This window comes from Carcharodon carcharias, chromosome 30 (assembly GCF_017639515.1).
Source record: "Carcharodon carcharias isolate sCarCar2 chromosome 30, sCarCar2.pri, whole genome shotgun sequence".
Lineage (NCBI taxonomy): Eukaryota > Metazoa > Chordata > Chondrichthyes > Lamniformes > Lamnidae > Carcharodon > Carcharodon carcharias.
The window spans coordinates 9,007,696-9,025,163 of NC_054496.1; the positions used below are offsets into that span (position 1 = coordinate 9,007,696).

Below are 17,468 nucleotides of genomic sequence, written 5' to 3' on the forward strand. Positions count from 1 at the left end.
TGTCAAAGTGCCACACTAATCCCCGCCAGCCACAGAAGGTTTCTCTTCACTTACCACATGCCACACACATGAAATCGACCATGCATAGGTGGGCGAATGCTATTTTATGAGCAGTATCTTAACAAAGATGTTTTGATGTAAATTGTCTTTTCTGAGTTGACTTCATTACCACTCTCTACACTTCCAGAGCTAGTGGTGAGCATTTAAACAAGCAGATTAAAATTTTGAATTTGAGAAATAGGTTGAATTTTCCCCATCCCAACAAATCATCAATAAATATTGAAGTATTTGAGTCATGATTGGCTCTGCTGCCTTTATTAAACGGCATATACTTTGAGCTTTTCACTACGCAGGTGAAGGTTAAATGAGAAGAGTGGGAGGCAGGCCTATGAAGCATAAACAGAGCACAGTACTGATTCTACTGCTGCCAAAAGCACCATAGAAACAGCAAAAAACTATTTTTTAAAAATTCATTCATGGGATGTGGGTGTCACTGGCTGGGCCAGCATTTATTGTCCATCCCTAGTTGCCCTTGAGAAGGTGGTGGTGAGCTGCCTTCTTGAACCGCTGCAGTCCATGTGGTGTAGGTACACCCACAGTGCTGTTAGGGAGGGAGTTCCAGGATTTTGACCCAGTGACAGTGAAGGAATGGCCGATATATTTCCAAGTCAGGATGGTGAGTGTCTTGGAGGGAATGTCCAGGTGGTGGTGCCCTTGTCGTTCTAGATGGTAGTGGTTCTGGGTTTGGAAGGTGCTGTCTGAGGGACCTCAGTGATTTTTTGCAGTGCATCTTGTAGATGGTACACACACTGCTGCTACTGTCCATCGGTGGTGGTGAGAGTGAATGTTTGTGGATGTGACGTCAATCAAGCGAGCTGCTTTGTCCTGGATGGTGTCAAGCTTCTTGAGTGTTGTGGGAGCTGCACTCATCTAGGCAAGTGGGGAGTATTCCATCACATTCCTGACTTGTGCCTTGTAGATGGTGGACAGGCTTTATTGTGTTACTTGCTGCAGGATTTCTAGCCTCTGACCTGCCACAGTATTTATATGGCTGGTCCAGTTCAGTTTCTGGTCAATGGTAAACCCCAGGATGTTGATGGTAGGGGATTCAGTGATGGTAATGCCATTGAATGTAAAGGGGCGATGGTTAGATTCTCTCCTGTTGGAGATGGTCATTGCCTGGCACTTGTGTGGCACGAATGTTACTTGCCACTTGTCAGCCCAAGCCTGGATATGGTCCAGGTCTTTTTGTATTTGGACATGGACTGCTTCAGTATCTGAGGAATTATGAATGGTGCTGAACATTGTGCAATTATCAGTGAACATCCCCACTTCTGACATTCTGATGGAAGGAAGATCATTGATGAAGCAGCTGAAGATGGTTGGGCCGAGGACACGACCCTGAGGAACTCCTGCAGTGATACCCTGGACCTCCAACAACCACAAGCATCTTCCTTGGTGCTAGGTATGACTCCAACCAGTGGAACGTTTTCCCCCAATTCCCATTGACTCCAGTTTTGCTGGAGCTCCTTGATGCCACACTCGGTCAAATGCTGCCTTGATGTCAAGGGCAGTCACTCTCACCTCACCTTGGGAGTTCAGCTGTTTTGTCCATGTTTGAACCAAGGCTGTAATGAGGTCAGGAGCTGGGTGGCCCTGGCGGAACCCAAACTGGGTGTAAGTGAGCAAGTTATTGCTAAGCAAGTACTGCTTGATAGAACTGTTGATGGCCCCTTCCATCACTTTACTGATGATCAAGAGCAGACTGAGTGCAGTTGGATTTGTCCTGCTTTTTGTGTACAGAACATAGCTGGACAATTTTCCACATAGTCAGTTAGATGCCAGTGTTGTAGCTTTACTGGAACAGTTTAGCTAGGGACGTGGCAAGTTCTGGGGCACAGATCTTCGGTACTATTGCTGGAATGTTGTCAGGGCCCATAGCCTTTGCAGTATCCAGTGTCTTCAGCCATTTCTTGATATCACGTGGAGTGAATCAAATTGGCTGAAGACTGGCATCTGTGATTCTGGGACCTCCGGTGGAGGCTGAGATGGATCATCCACTCGGCACTTCTGGCTGAAGATTGTTGTGAATGCTTCAGCCTTATCTTTTGCACTGATGTGCTGGGCTCCTCCATCATTGAGGATGGGGATATTTGTGGAGACTCCTCCTCCAGTGAGTTGTTTAATTGTCCACCACCATTCACAACTGGATGTGGCAGGACTGCAGAGCTTAGATCTGATCTGTTGAGCTGGGGAATTGTTTATCCCTGTCACCGAAGCATGAATTTAACCAGTGAAGTTGAAAGTTATAATGAAATGCTTAATGATCAATGAGAGTGACAGTATTTTGTACTCTGGCTACAATTGAAAAGTTACTGAAAACTTTGTGGGACCTAAGAAACCAGAAATTGCTCTGCAGTGCAACCCTGTGGTCATAGCAAGGAACTGCATCATCACAGATTGATTTACAACAATAACCTGCATTTATATAGCACCTTGAGTGTAATAAAACTCCCCAAGTTGCTCCCAGTAACGTGAACACTGAGTCATATAAGGAGGTGTTAGGGCAGTTGTCCAAAAGCTTGCACAACTCAAAGAGAGACGTTTATAAGGAACTTCCTAATGCTGGAGAAAGAGAGGCGGAGACGCTTAGGGGGAGAATTCCAGAGTTTAGGGCCTCAGCAATGGTAGCTCCAGCTGCCAATGGTGGAGCGATGAAAATCTAGGATGGTCAAGAGGCCAGAGTTGGAGGGATGCAGAGACCTAGGAGGGCATTGGGGGCTGAAGGAAATTACAGACATAAGGAGGAAATGAGGTCACGGAGGGATTTGAATGCAAACAATAAAGCTTTGAACATTTGAACAACTGTGTAGGGCATTCGAGAGACCGTACCTGGAGTACTATGTACAGTTTGGGTCTCCTTACTTAAGGGTGGATATACATACTTGGAGGCAGTTCAAAGAAGGTTCACTAGGTTGATTTCTGGGATGAAGGGATTGCCTCATGAAGAAAGGTTGAGATTATACTCATTGGAGTTTAGAAGAATGAGAGCTAATCTCTTTGAAACATTTAAGAATTTTGAGGGGACTTGACAGGGTAAACGCTGGGTGGATATTTCCTCTCATGGGGGAATCTAGAACCAGGCAACATGATTAAGAATAAAGTGTTGCCCATTTAAGGTGGAGATGAGGAGGAATTTCTTCTCTCAGTATGTCCGTAATCTTTGGAATTCTCTACTCCAGAGAGCATTGAAAGCTGAGCCATTGAATATATTCAAGGCTGAGCTCGGCAGATTTTTGATTTACAAGGGAGTTAAGGATTATGAGGAACAGGCAGGAAAGCGGAGTGAGGCCATGATCTGATCAGCCTTGCTTTTATTGAATGGCAGAGCAGGCTCGAGGGGCTGAATGGCCCTCTCCTATTTCACTTGTTCAGATGTGCCAGTCAAGTGATGATTAGCAGCTTGAGAAGTGAGAAAGAAGTGTTATTGCAGATGCATATGCCTGCCTGACTCACATTGACTGAAACAACTACAGAAAAGTCCCATTTTGATTGAAGATCTACGACATCGACTGACTCAAAGGGGTGAATGCCTTCCCTCTGTCTGGCCTTATCTGGCCTGCGTACAATGTGTTTGAACAGTTTAATTATAAGTGTCTAGTGGACATTAGGCCTATCAAAAGCCCTGCAAATGGATCCAAAAAAAAAAGCTATCCTTAAAACTTTAATCAAAAGCTTGGAATCAGGATCGGATAATATTGCATTAACGTCTGATTTAGTAATGGCTTGTTGATTAGAGAAAGTAAAGTCCAAGCCAATGACACACAAGCTTTCAGATCAAACCAAACAGTAAAGGGAACAAAGCTCATTTCAGAGGCTCTGAGGATGCCTAACCAAGTGAGAATTCTACACTGCTTTCTCCTCCTCTGGTCGTTCTACACATTCCTTTGGGCTGTTGAAGGTGAGCAGCATTTCCTTTTGCAAACATGAATGTCCTTTCGGTGAACATTGATACAACCTGTTATTAGATACAGTGTAAGTCACAATCAGCAATACGTCAAGTGACAGTAAACAATCGAGGGAGTGAGCTGACTTATTTCAAACACTAATCTGCAGCTGGGACATTATCTCAATCCTGTGATGGTTTAATACCCTGAAATGTAATCAATCAGTGTATTATATAGACATTCTGAGGTAGAAAAGTCTTTAGTGTGAACTATTAAATCAATAACTTTTCAGGGGGGTGTTAAGGATCTCATTCACCTTTTTGAAGAAATGCAGGGAGTTCACTCAATGTCTTTGCTTTCATTCTGCCATCAAAATCAGCAAAAAACAGAAAGACTAGTTATTCATTGAAGAAAGACAGACTTTGCATTTGTATAGCACCTTTCACAAACTTGGAATGCCCCTAAATACTTTACAGCTAATTAAGTACTTTTTGCAGTATATTCACTGGCACAATGTAGGAAACACAATTTGGGTGGAGCAAGCTCCCACATGCAACCGTGAGATCATGACCAGATGATCTGTTTTTAATTATGTTGGTCGAGGGATAAATATTGGCCAGGGCACAGGAGGAGAACTGCCCTTCTCTTCTTCAAAGTGGTGATATGGGATCTTTTACATCCATCTGAGAGGACAAGTGATGACTTGGTTAGTGTCTTCCTGAAAGACGGCACTCTGACAGTGCAGCACTCCCTCAGTATTGCACTGGGACAATTGATCTGGATTTTATGCTGGGTTTGAACCCACAATTTTCTGGCTGTGAGGTGAGAGGCTGCTCCTGGGTAAGAACAAATTAGAGAAAAAGAAGCAACGTATCTTGATTTCAACACAATGATGAAGAAGAGGAGGGGAGTAATAGAAATAGGAGGGGGAAATGGTGGTGCAGTGGCAATGTCACTGGACTAGTAATCCAGGGGCTCAGGCCAATGCTCTGTGGAACATGGGATCAAATCCCACCACAGCAACTGGTGGAATTTAAATTCACTTCATAAAATCTGGAATTAAGAGCTAGTCTCAGTAATGGTGACCATGACAGCTATTATTGATTGTTGTAAAAACTACTGCCCCTTTTGGGAAGGCCTCCATGAGACTCCAGACCCACAGCAATGTGGTTGGCTCTTAACTGTCCTCTGAAATGGCCCAGCAAGACACTCAGTTCAAGGGGAAATTAGGGATGGGCAACAAATACTGGCCTTGCCAGCGATGCCCACATGAAAGAATTTTTAAAAAGCACATTGAGAGCTGAGGAAGAACAGCAGAAGTTTGGAAAAGGAGTGACTGTAATGGTACTAATGAAACAAGAGACTCGGATTATTGTGAGATTGCAACGGAGAGGAAGAGTTTGGAAGTCAGAGATGTGGAAGGGCCTACATCTCAGGGCAAGAAAGTAACAAATCAAAGGATTCCAAAAACGTCATTAGCCTTGAGAGGCATCTCACAGTTTCTCAGTGTAATCAAAAACCCAATGCGTGTTTCACCCTATTAACATATGTCAAATTTCATTAGTGTTTGCTGCATGGTCCGCTTGAATTTGTACAGCCTCATTCCTTCCATTTGGCAAGGGTTTGTTTTTGTTTTGCAAGTGAAGGGTTTTTGTGGCAATGGAGAGTTTATTTGAGAGAGTAAATCCTATTAGTGCGGGTGAAGATTTGGCTCAACTTGTCGTGACACATGGAATGCTCACTGCATCACTAAGAGGAAGGTATCCAGTCAATTTGTGATAACACATTACTGGTCATTCTGTTTCTTTCTGAAAGTCTTTACTTGTTTGATTTTCTTTCCAGCGACACCAGACTATCAACTCAATAATGTTTTGAGCATCATCGAGGAGTTGGAAGGTCATGATCCTGCATTGACTATTCTCAACATTACTACTACTCTAGGAGGACTGAGAAAGTCTGACCAGGATTACCATCTCCTCCTCTTTGGTGAAACATCAATGCCTTCTGTCTCTCTGGAACCTCTATCTGAAGACCAACAATCTTTTATTAAAAATGTGATGAACCATAAAGTCGACTCTTCAGCTGAACATGGCGTGGTTCTCACTCCAGATGGAACGACAATTGCTGTTGGGCACCTTATTGCCGGGATTGAAGCTGGATTGAAGAGAAATGTTGACCACCCTTGGCCGGATTTGGCAGGTGGACTCCCAGTCCCAGTTGATAGTCTTTATGCCCTGACACTAGCCAAAGATCTAGGGTTAGCAATCGTGGCCCATCACTTGAACAAAAGTCAAGTGTTACTGGGACCTGATGGTTGTTGGGATAATGTGACTTCTCCTCAAGTTTTCACTGGATCAGGTCCCTGGTCCCTGGTCACTAATGCTTTAATTAATGGAGGCATGGATGGCTTTATCCTGGGGAGCTACTTAACAAAGCTCCAAGGTCCACTGCCCAACCTCAGCGCTGTGTTGAGAGATTACTACAGAAAGGGTCAGGGGCAAATGGGTTTAAGGGCAAATGCACGTCGTAAGAATTTTGACGCAAAGGTTGACCTTGGTAATTTTATCAATCAGGTTATAAGTGCTGTTTACCTGTACAACCACATCAGGAACAATGCAACTCTCCAAAACCTCAACGACAACACCCTCAGAAAGATTTCTGAGCAAGGAGTTAACCAGTTTCATCATAGCTATCTCGGTAGGTAAACAATTCAAAAAACTCCCTTCAAAAAACAAGTTGAACTATTACCTGTAAAAAGTTCATTCAAACCACTTCTGTTTTGTAATAGATTCCCCGGGGCATTGTCAGTTAATGAATAAGAGAATCATTTATACGCTGTACAAGTTTGCAAAATAAGAGAGATTTTAAGAACTCCCTACAATGTGTCACCTAATGACCAAAGCCTACATGGTGACTGTTGACATTGAAAAACTTAAAGGGATGTGTTGGCATGGCAATCTACTCGGCTAAATGCTAACTGAAAAGTGTGACCAGAAGTCACATCAACAAGAAGCAAGGTTAGCCCTGTGGAAGTTTTTTTTTAAAGTATAGATTGGCGTTTTCTCTAATATCATAGAGCCTTAAGCTCCGAGTAGGTTGGATCCCTTCAATGCTGTGGCACTCCAATAATAATGAGCTGCAGTTCAGACCAATTATAAAGGATATTTCCTCAACCCCAGGAGAGAGCTGTGATCTCAGGGAGTGCAGTTTCATTACAGCCCAATCTCTGCCCCACATTCTCTCTGAGCGCAGCTTCCTGATGTGTGTGTGTGTGTGAGTTGGTGACGTTATCCCTATGGCTGGTAAGAAGCAAGTTTACGTCTTTAATTTAATTGCAAATTTCAAGGAACACTCAAAAATTAGAGTTTCCTCTTTACTTGCAATGCCATTTGCATTGAAACCAATGGCATAAAAATCATATGGAAAATGGTGTCAACTAATTCACGTTTAAATTTTCTTCAAAATATTACACTGATATTTTATGTTCATTAAAGTGAGTGATGTAAGTGTTAGGGAATGGTACATTCATCTGCTTTTAGTACCCGATGTCAGTGCCAAAGGATCATTTAAGCTGAATAAGCTGCCCCCATTATGCCAATGTGATAGTTCCATTTCCTATACCATCTGTCCCTGTGACTCCATTGCCAGATTAGTGCCACTTAGATGCAAGCTAAGGTTAGTATCTTGCTCGCTAAAGCTAGGGTGGGACTGTCCAGTCTCATCTTCCCACCGAAAGAAGAGAAGGCATCATCGCTTCATTTGGTCTGAATTCAAATTCAGCCTCAGGGAGGTGACCTGACCTCTGCTCAGTCCGAAATCCTATTGTTTTGCTTCCAGTTGTGAACGTCGGGTAAACTGATTATTTCAGGGCTTGTTACCAAACCTGCTCCTCAGGCCTTCCTGAGATATATTCCACTCAGAATTGATGCTCAGCACAGGAAAGAGCTCATTTAAAGAGGCTACCTTAACAAAAACCAAGATTGGATGACACCAAACCACACCTAACTCAAAAGGGGATATTTTGACTTTCTGCAGTTGTGTAAGATGGGTGATCGCCCATTGGTCGCCTATTTTACATTGCATTCAATTTAAATGCATTGGCATCAGGAGTCTACTCAAATTGTCTTGTGCCATGTACACCTGCTCTATGAACTCTTTAACTACTTTCCACATCAATTCCCTTTGCTGTTTGTCCACAGGCGGCCCTGATTTCATACACTTTCCAACAGATACTGGTGGGGACCAGGACCCCTGATTGAATTCGCCAAATTCTGCTCCTCCGGCCTGGGATCAGCTGCCGCCCTGTCTAACCAGGGTGTTCCAGGCCCCACCCAGAAAGGCTCGGAGCAGGACCTCATCCCACCATCTTGACTTTCCCATGAACCAGTCCTGCTTCCTGGCTCAAGTGTCATTTCGTATTCCTGGCAGGAGCCCACCAGGGCCCTGAAGAGATTCTAGGTGTGCTGCAGTTCCTGAAGAGGTGGGAGTGACATTATAGGGGCCGCATGGACCCACAACCTGGAGCACAAACCAAGGCCTTCTGTTAAACTAGCAGAGGAGGAGGCATTTAGTTGGCACTCAGCCACCATTTGCCAATTTTTTTTCTTTCATGGGATGTTGGTGTCGCTGGCTAGGCCAGCATTTGTTGCCCATCCCTAATTGCCCTTGAACTGAGTGGCTTGCTAGGCTATTTCAGAGGGCAGTTAAGAGCCAACCACATTGCTGTGGGTCTGGAGTCACGTGTAGGCCAGACCGGATAAGGATGGCAGATTTCCCTCCCTAAAGGGCATTAGTGAGCCAGGTAGGTTTTTACCACAATTAATGATCATTGTCATGGGCGCATTGCCATTACCAGCCCTGCCCCCTCCTATGGTTTATTTGGTAGTCCTGTGAGCAGATGGAACAGGGATGGGCTGGGAAACCCGGAACTAACACATGTTGGGCGGACAGACACTGTCAACTGATGGTCCTGGTGGATGACGTCGGGGGTCAATTCATGTTGCCCAATGTTGCTCTCTTCAGTTTCACTTTCCCACCTGGGTATAAGCAAGAGTAAAATTCAGCCTCAGTTCTTCAGCTGTTACCGGCAGGAGGGGGATTAATTTAGAGAGCCCTGATTTCTCCACTCACTACCTGTCATAAACAGAAAGGAGTTTTTGATTTCTGATCTCCTCCTTAGTAAGTCGTGGCCTATTTTCCCAACCCTTCAGTTTTGGAGTTATCCAATCTTCTATTAATAGCCCCACAGCAAATTCAAGATAAGGTAAGATCAGAGGGTTAGTTTATTTTACACACATACATAATATGGGGAAGGGGTTTCACAATGTCCACCTCTTTTGCATTCGTACAATAAAAGAGGGATAAGAGAAAGAAAGGGGTTCAGGCAAATACCACAATAAAAATAAGGTGTTTATGGGGGAAGCAGTGGTATAGTGATATTGTCACTTGACTAGTTTCCAGGGTAACGCTCTGGGGACTAAGGTTTGAATCTCACCATGACAGATGGAAAAATTTGAATTCAGGAAAAATCTGGAATTAAAAGCCACAAAGAGCCATTGCCAATTGTTGTAAAAACCCATCTGGTTCACTAACCACTACATTTGACTCCAGACCCTCAGCAATGTGGCTGACTCTTAATTGTCCTTACTCATTTGGAGATGGGCAATAAATGCCGGCCTAGCCATGAACGAATAAAAAGAAAGTGAGTCTAGAATCACAAAGTCTTGTTGTGGATTGCTTCATGGGTTAGCTGGCTGAAACTGTTGCAGGGTGATCTGACTTTCCAGAAGTGAGTGGCATACTGGTATTGTCACTATTCCAGAGACCCAGGGTAATGATCTAGCGATCCTGGGTTCAAATCCCACCATGGCAGATGGTGAAATTTGAATTCAATAAAAATCTGGATTGTCATAAAAACCCCATCTGGTTCACTAAAGTCCTTTAGGGAAGGAAATCTGCCATTCTTACCTGGTATGGCCTACACATGACTCCAGACCCACAGCAATGTGGTTGATTCTTAAATGTCCTCTGAACAAAGGGTAGGTAATATGCTGGCCTCACCAGCAACACCCACATCCTGTGAACTAGTAAAAAAAAGTGAGGACCCCCATGATGGGGGAAGGCACTTGAAGGCAGAAGTTCCAATGTCCCAGTAATTCACAGTATAGATGAGGTCCTGGTACTTCTTTTTGCTGTTAGATGGGTTCAGTTCCAAATGGCAATATTACAGGTTCTAGTGGCTTGGAGGAGGTCATGTAATATACACTTCTTCTCCTGGGTGTTAGTCAAAGGAAGTGTTTTCCAAGATCTGGAATCTTGAGGTGTTTAGTAGAGGAGTCAGGGTCCCTTTTGTCCTTTACAGACATACCATCTCTGTTGGCAGGAGCTCTGCCTACAAAATGTAAATAGGGTGCATTTCTCTGGAGTTTGATTGTTGGCAATCACAGAGGGCATTAACACCTCTTTAAAAATAACAAAGTCCCTGCTGGTTTCTGAAGGTTAGAGCTTCCTCTGATATGAATCATGGCTAGTCAGAGTAAAGCCACCTCCATTTTTAAAATAAAAATAATAATTTTATAAAGTATCCAGGTGATGGCATAGTGATATTGTCACTGGACTAGTAATCCAGAGACCCAGGGTAATGGTCTAGGGACCCAGGTTCTACTCCTGTCACGGCAGATGGTTGGATTTGAATTCAATAAAAATCTGGAATTAAAAGTCCAATAATGACCATGAAACCATTGTCGGTTGTTGTAAAAACCCACCTGGGTCACTAATGTCCTTTAGGGAAGGAAATCTGCCATCCTTACCTGGTCTGGCCGACATGTGACTCCAGACCCACAGCAATGTGGTTGAGTCTTAAACGACCTCTGAAATGGCCGAGCAAGACACTCAGTTGTATCAAACCGCTATAAAGACACAAAAAAGGAATAAAACCGGATGGACCACCCAGCATCGACCTAGGCACCAGAAATGACAACAGCAATCACAGCCCTGTCGACCCTACAAAGTTCTCCTGACTAACATCTGGGGGCTAGTGCCAAAATTGGGAAAGCTGTCTCACAGACTAATCAAACAACAGCCTGACATAGTCATCCTCACGTAATCAAACCCTACAGATAATGTCCCAGCTCCACCATCACCACCAGCAGGACAGACCCAGCAGAGGTGGTGGCACAGCGGTATACAGTCGGGCGGGAGTTGCTCTGGGAGTCCTCAACATAGACTCCAGAACCCATGAAGTCTCATGGCATCAGGTCAAATATTACCACCTACCGCTCTCCCTCAGCTGATGAATCAGTGCTCCTCTTTTTAATTCATTCACGGGATGTGGGCGTCGCTGGCTGGGCCCAGCATTTATTACCTATCCCTAGTTACCCTTGAGAAGGTGGTGGTGAACTACCTTCTTGAACCGCTGCAGTCCATGTGGTGTAGGTACACCCGCAGTGCTGTTAGGGAGGGAGTTCCAGGATTTTAGCCCAGCGACAGTGAAGGAACGGCCGATATATTTCCAAGTCAGGATGGTGAGTGACTTCATCCCTTGGATGAAGGGGCTGACTGTTGTAGCCAAATCAAATTTGCTGATGATACAAAGATGAGCGGTTAAGTAAGTTGTGAGGAGGATACAGAGAGATACTGCAAAGAATACTGATAGGTTAAATGAGTGGGCAAACATTTGACAGGTGTAGTATAATGTGGGAAATTGTAAACTTGTCCTCTTTGACAGGAAGAATAGAAAAGCAGAATATCATTTAAATGGAAAGAGGCTGCAGAATGTTGCGATATGAGGGATCTTGGTGTCCTTGTACATGAATCACAAAAAGTTAGCATGCAAGTGTAGCAGGTAATTAGGAAGGCAAATGGAATGTTGGCCTTTATTGCAAGGGGGATGGAAAAGATAAGTACAAAAGTCTTGTTACAACTGTACAGGGCAGTGGTGAGATGGCATCTAGAACACTGTGTACAGGTTTTGTCTCTTTACTTAGAAGGAGGGATAAATTTACATTGGAAGCAGTTCACAGAAGTTCACTAGGCTGATTCCTGGTTTGTCTATGAGGAGAGGTTGAGCAGTTTGGGCCTATACTCATTGGAGTTTAGAAGAAAGAGAGGTGACCTTATTAAAACATGTAAGACCCTGAAGGGACTTGACAGGGTGGATGCTGAGAGGATGTTCCTTCTCATGGGACCATCAGGAACAGTTTCATGTTGAGATGAGGAGAGTTGTTAGTCTTTGGAATTCTTTCACAGAGACCAATGAAGTTTGGGTCATTGAATATATTCAATGCTGAATGAGATAGATTTTTGATTGACATCATTATTGGGTGACGGATCAGGGTCAGTGGGCCACATGACCCACTTTTGCTCCTATTTCTTATGATCTTATGACCTTCCAAATATCTAGGCTGACCTTCCAGTGCTGTATTGAGGCAGTACTGCACTGTCGGTGCTCCCATCGTCAGGATGAGGCATTAGATTGAGATCTATTCTGCTCTCTCAGGTAAACAGAAAAGATCCAAAGGGTCACTATTTTGCAGAAGAGCAGGGGAGTTCTTCCCAGTGTCTTGGTCAATTTTTATTCCCAATCAACATCAGTAAAACAGATTATCTGATCATTATTATGTTGCTAGTTAGGGGATCTTGCTCCGCATAAGTTAGCTGCCACATTTCTCACATTCCAATGACTACAGTTCAGAAATACTTCATTGGCTGTAAAGCACTTTGTGGCATCCTGAGGTTGTGAATGGCGTAAGGTAAATACAAGTTTCTCTTTCTTACTGTGCTGTCCATATCTCATCCTTTATTTAACATGTAGCTTCAGTGTATCTTCCTTATTGTTTTACAGAGTGCCCTGCCATTATCCCTCGCTGTATGTGGGCTGCCAAGCCCTACAAAGGTTCCCCGGTGAATCTGGTGCTCCCCCTACACTTTGTTTATATCCACCACACCCATCAGCCAAGCCGACCCTGCACCAATTTCCAGGACTGTGCAGCAGACATGAGGAGTATGCAACGGTTCCACCAAGAGGATCGTGGATGGGACGACATAGGTTACAAGTAAGGATCCCACCTTCTTGACAGGTCCCGAGGAACGTGTGGAACAGAAACTGGCCATTCGACCCAACTGATCCATGCTGGTGTTTCCACTCTGCACAAGCCTCCTCACACCCCTCTTTACCCCGCCCAATCAATGTATCCTTCTATTCATTGCTCCCTCCTGTGCTAATCTAGATTCCCCTTTGAACACACCAATTATCCATTAAATTTGTCACGAGTAACTTTCAAAATCTAAACCCATTTAAAGAAAAAGGGTGATGCTCCTGGTATGTTTCTGAGGAGGCGGTGGAGGTGGAGGGAAGGGGGCTAAAATGAAAGGGTCACTAATGTGGGAGATGGAAGCTAGATTATTGTCCTTTGCAAATGCCATTCTGAGCAGGTGCCGCAACTAATGTTTCCCTGTCCCACCCACCCACTCCCACAAGGATAAGTTCCCAGCAGCAGTGCCATGAATATTCAAAGTGTGGTTCAGTGAAGCAAGGAGTCAAATGTCCCACATGCACCCACTCCCTTTGTCCCGTACCCCAAGCCTATGTGGCGCATATACACAAGCCTCCGCAGGGGAAGTTGATAAGATGGTCAAGGAAGCGTATGAGGTAATTGGCTTTATAAATAACAGCATTGAATACAAAAACAAGGAAGTCATTCTAAGCCTTAACAAGATCTCCACAAGATCACCCCTCAGGCTTCTCTTTTCTAGAGAACAGAAGCCCAGGCTGTCCAATTTTTCCGGATGGGTTTCACCTCTCAGTCCAGTATCATCATACTAATTCTTCTTTGTACCTTCTCCAGTGCCTCCCCATCCATTTTACAATGTGGAGTACCTTTACAACCCCAGGCACCACACTTTAGGAAGGACGTCCATGCCTCAGAGATGGTGCAAAGGTGGTTTATCCGGATGATACCATGACTGAGAGAGTTCAGTTAACTGGGAGAAGCTGGGATTGCTCTCCTTAGACCAGAGAAGGTTAGGGGAGAGGGGAGCATAATAGAGGTGTTCAAAACTCTGAAGGGTTTTGATAGAACAAATAGGCAGAAAGTATTTTCCCTAACCACAGGTTCCAGATGTAAAATAATTGGCAAAAGAACTAGAGGGAAATTGAGAAATGTTTTTGTTAGGATCTAGATCACACTACGTGGAAGGGGGCTGGAAGCAGTTGGAACTTTCAAAAGGCAATCAGACATGTACATGAAGAGGACTCATTTTCAGGATTATGGGGAAATGGCTGTGGTGTCCCCCCAGACCTGAAAGATATAAAAGGAAAGTGATTTGCTCGCGCAAGGGACTTCATACTGCAACATTAAAGATGTGATGAATATGAAGTACTCTGGAGAGAATCGCAAGTGTAACATCAAAACCCCTGCAGGAAATTAATCCTTGATCATTTAAGTATATTTGGAGCCTAGTTACTGTTGTGATTTGACAATATGATCTGTTTTACTGATGGTTGAGGGATAAATATTGGCCTGGAAGTCAGAATCGCTCCTGCTCTTGTTCAAAGTTACATTGTAGGATCTTTTATGCTCATGTATCAATTTGACATAGTCTGAAAGACTCTGACAGTGCAGCACACCTTCAGTACTACACTCAGGCTGTCAGCTTGGAATTTGTGCTCAAGTTTCAGCTGTGGGATTCGAACCCACGACCTCTGTCTTGGGGATAAGAGCATTATTCACTGAACCATGGCTAATGTGTGAAGATAAATTAAACCATTACCTGCTGTGTTAATTTCTGGAATGGTCTTTGTAGCTTTGTGGCAGGCTCTGATGGATACATTTACGAAGGTCGTGGATGGCTCTGGCAAGGAGCTCACACCAAAGGACAAAACTCTAGGGGGTATGGAGTGAGCTTTATCGGTGATTACGCCTCGGAGCTCCCAGACCAGGCTGCAATGGAACTAGTCAAAGAAAATTTCATGAAGTGTGCTGTGATTGACAAGAGAATAGCCAGTAATTACACTGTCCAGGGACATCGACAACACAGACCAACAACGTGCCCAGGAGATAGGTTATTCAATGAAATCAAGACCTGGGAGGCCTTTAAGGTAATAGTATTTCCATTGGGTAATCTCTGGGAATTGACATCACATCTATTTTGTGAAGGGTTGGAGCCAATATCATCTTCAGTGCCCAATTCCTATTTGGACCTCCTCAGTGACCTCATTAACCCATTTGTGCTGAAGGGTTTATTAAACTAGCACATGAAGGAATGTGATACAAGTGCTGAGCGGCCAGACCCTGCTTCTCTTTCTTTACTCTTCTTCTTTCATTTCTTGCTTCTCCCCTATTATTTGGGATCACCACAATGTTGCTTGATCACCCTTCCCCATTACCTCCCGTCAGTCAATCATTCCTCTTCCAATCCTGCTGTATTTAAGCCTCTCATTATTGCATATTTCCATCTGGTGTTAGACTTTCCTCTTCTTCTCCTTCCTGGCAGTCCCATCTCCGTTACTCACATCACTAGATTACTTCTCACTCTCTCTGCAACAGGTGACCATAGCATTTCAATCTTTTCTCAGCTGTCCTTCAATGCTCCCGCCATCTTCACTGTCCCTCTTCCTTTTCACACTGACCAAATGTTATATGCTGTGGCTCCATTATTGATGCATTTTGCACTTTTTTGAAACACTTTCTACCCCCCCAATCCTGCATTGATTGACATCTTCCAATACCAGGCTGGGTTTACCTGTGCCATTGTCAAGAAACGAGTGACATTGGCATTGGTGCTTTGAGCCACACTCAAGGGAATGCAGAGCAAGCCTCAATAATTACAGATCACCACTCAATTTTCTTGTCCTGTCCTGCATCTCAGACCTCAGCTTAGAGCTGAGGGTCCTGTATGACAGCAACAGGATTTGTTACTCCAATAAGTGCTTGTCATTGGGAGAATGAACCCAAAGCTAGTCTTTCACTTCAAGAAAGTTTATCCTCCAAACAACACTACTGAATAGCAAACTCTCCCAATTCCTTCCACACTGGAGTGTTCTAGCTGTACCTGTTTACAGGTGAGCCAATGCCCATCACCTGTTTTAACAATGCAATTGTCTTAACAAGGTAATTGCCAGTCAACAAGATTGTTATTGGATCTTGACAATGTGATTACTGATACATTGACATGATTGAGTCTTCCAAAGTTTTACAACAGACATTCTGTTGAATGAATGCTACCTTTATGCTTTTAATATGAAGATGAGGATACAGGGAGTGAAGAGGACTGGGTTGTCTCTCTGGCCTCAGACACAGTTTAGGCTATTGTTTTCCTTCTGTCAGTTGGCTGGAAGGATGTGAAATGATTCCGAGCGATCTCAATCCAGCTACTGCTTCCTCAACACTAGTTGCCACCGAGAAAGGTCATGGGTGTGGAAATGGAGAAATGCTGTATTACTGCAATAGGATGCACTTCTCTGCAGTTGAGTTGGGACCAGTTGTGTGGACAGATAGGAAGGCTTAATTCTAACCCTTTGATCTGTATCCCTGTATCAGGAGGTTGAATAAACCAGTGTGACCACTACAGCGTCGTAACCACTGAAGAGCAACGCATAGAGAGACCATGTGGAGACCATGAAACATGAAGACAAGCCCTTAAGCAAGGAAGAGCTACATAGACACAGTCATGGTTACGTGAATAATAAACACATTAATTTTAAAGTGCAATTTGCCCAGTTTATTCACTGTGAATTATTTAATATTGGCTTACAATTTTTAAATGTATACAGTATTTACTGAAGGGAATTGTACTCACATATCGCTTAACATTGCATTAAACAATACACAAGGAGGCCATTTGGCCCATTGAGCCTGTGCCAGCTCTCTGAAAGAGCTATCTAATCAGTTCCATACCCAGCTATTTTCTTCGTAATCTTTGACTTGTGTTGCAAAAGCAGATAGTGACAGATATGTTCTGGACTTGTGTGATATTAGGGATATAAAAGAGTGTAACCTTAAAAGTAGAGCCAGGCTGTTTGGGATGATGCTAGGAAGCACTTCTTCACACAGAAGGGCATTGGAAATCTGGAACTCTCTCTGTTGAGGGCCGGGGGTTGAATTGAAAATTTTTAAAATTGGGAGATTTTTGCTAGGCAAGGGTATGAAAGGTTATGGAACCAAGATGGCTGGATAGAGTTAAGATGCAGGTCAGATATAATCTAATTGAATGGCGATACAGTACAGTGTCGAGGGCCTGGGTGGTCTCTTCCTATATTGTACCCTGTGATCTACACACCACTCAAGTCAGGACTTATTGTATCCTCTGTGTGGTGAGGATTAGAGGATTATCATCTTTTTGTGTGTTTTTTAATGCAACTTTGGTTGTGTTGTGATTTTAGGGTAGATTTGATCATCCTTTCAGTCACACTAATACTCAAGCTATTCTTGACTTGGCAGAATACCAGGAGTGGTCATGTCTTCCAGCCTCTCTTGGACTAATTAAAGCACAAACCATTTCCTGTATCATGTTCGACATGTG

The 17,468-nt window shown here is 43.8% G+C and overlaps 1 protein-coding gene across 2 annotated transcripts; it reads left to right on the forward strand.

Moving 5' to 3' along the window:
- The first annotated feature begins 3,840 nt into the window (after nt 1–3,840).
- LOC121271309 (N-acetylmuramoyl-L-alanine amidase-like) lies at nt 3,841–16,654 on the forward strand. Of its 2 annotated transcripts, XM_041177204.1 has the most exons (5): nt 3,841–3,961; nt 5,790–6,644; nt 12,790–13,000; nt 14,751–15,045; nt 16,487–16,654. In XM_041177204.1, the coding sequence occupies exons 1-5, from the start codon at nt 3,886–3,888 to the stop codon at nt 16,496–16,498; spliced, it is 1,449 nt and encodes a 482-aa protein (XP_041033138.1). In that variant the 5' UTR covers nt 3,841–3,885; the 3' UTR covers nt 16,499–16,654. The 2 variants fall into 2 exon arrangements, with proteins under 2 accessions (XP_041033138.1, XP_041033139.1); XM_041177205.1 differs by lacking the exon at nt 14,751–15,045.
- The last annotated feature ends 814 nt before the right edge of the window (nt 16,655–17,468 follow it).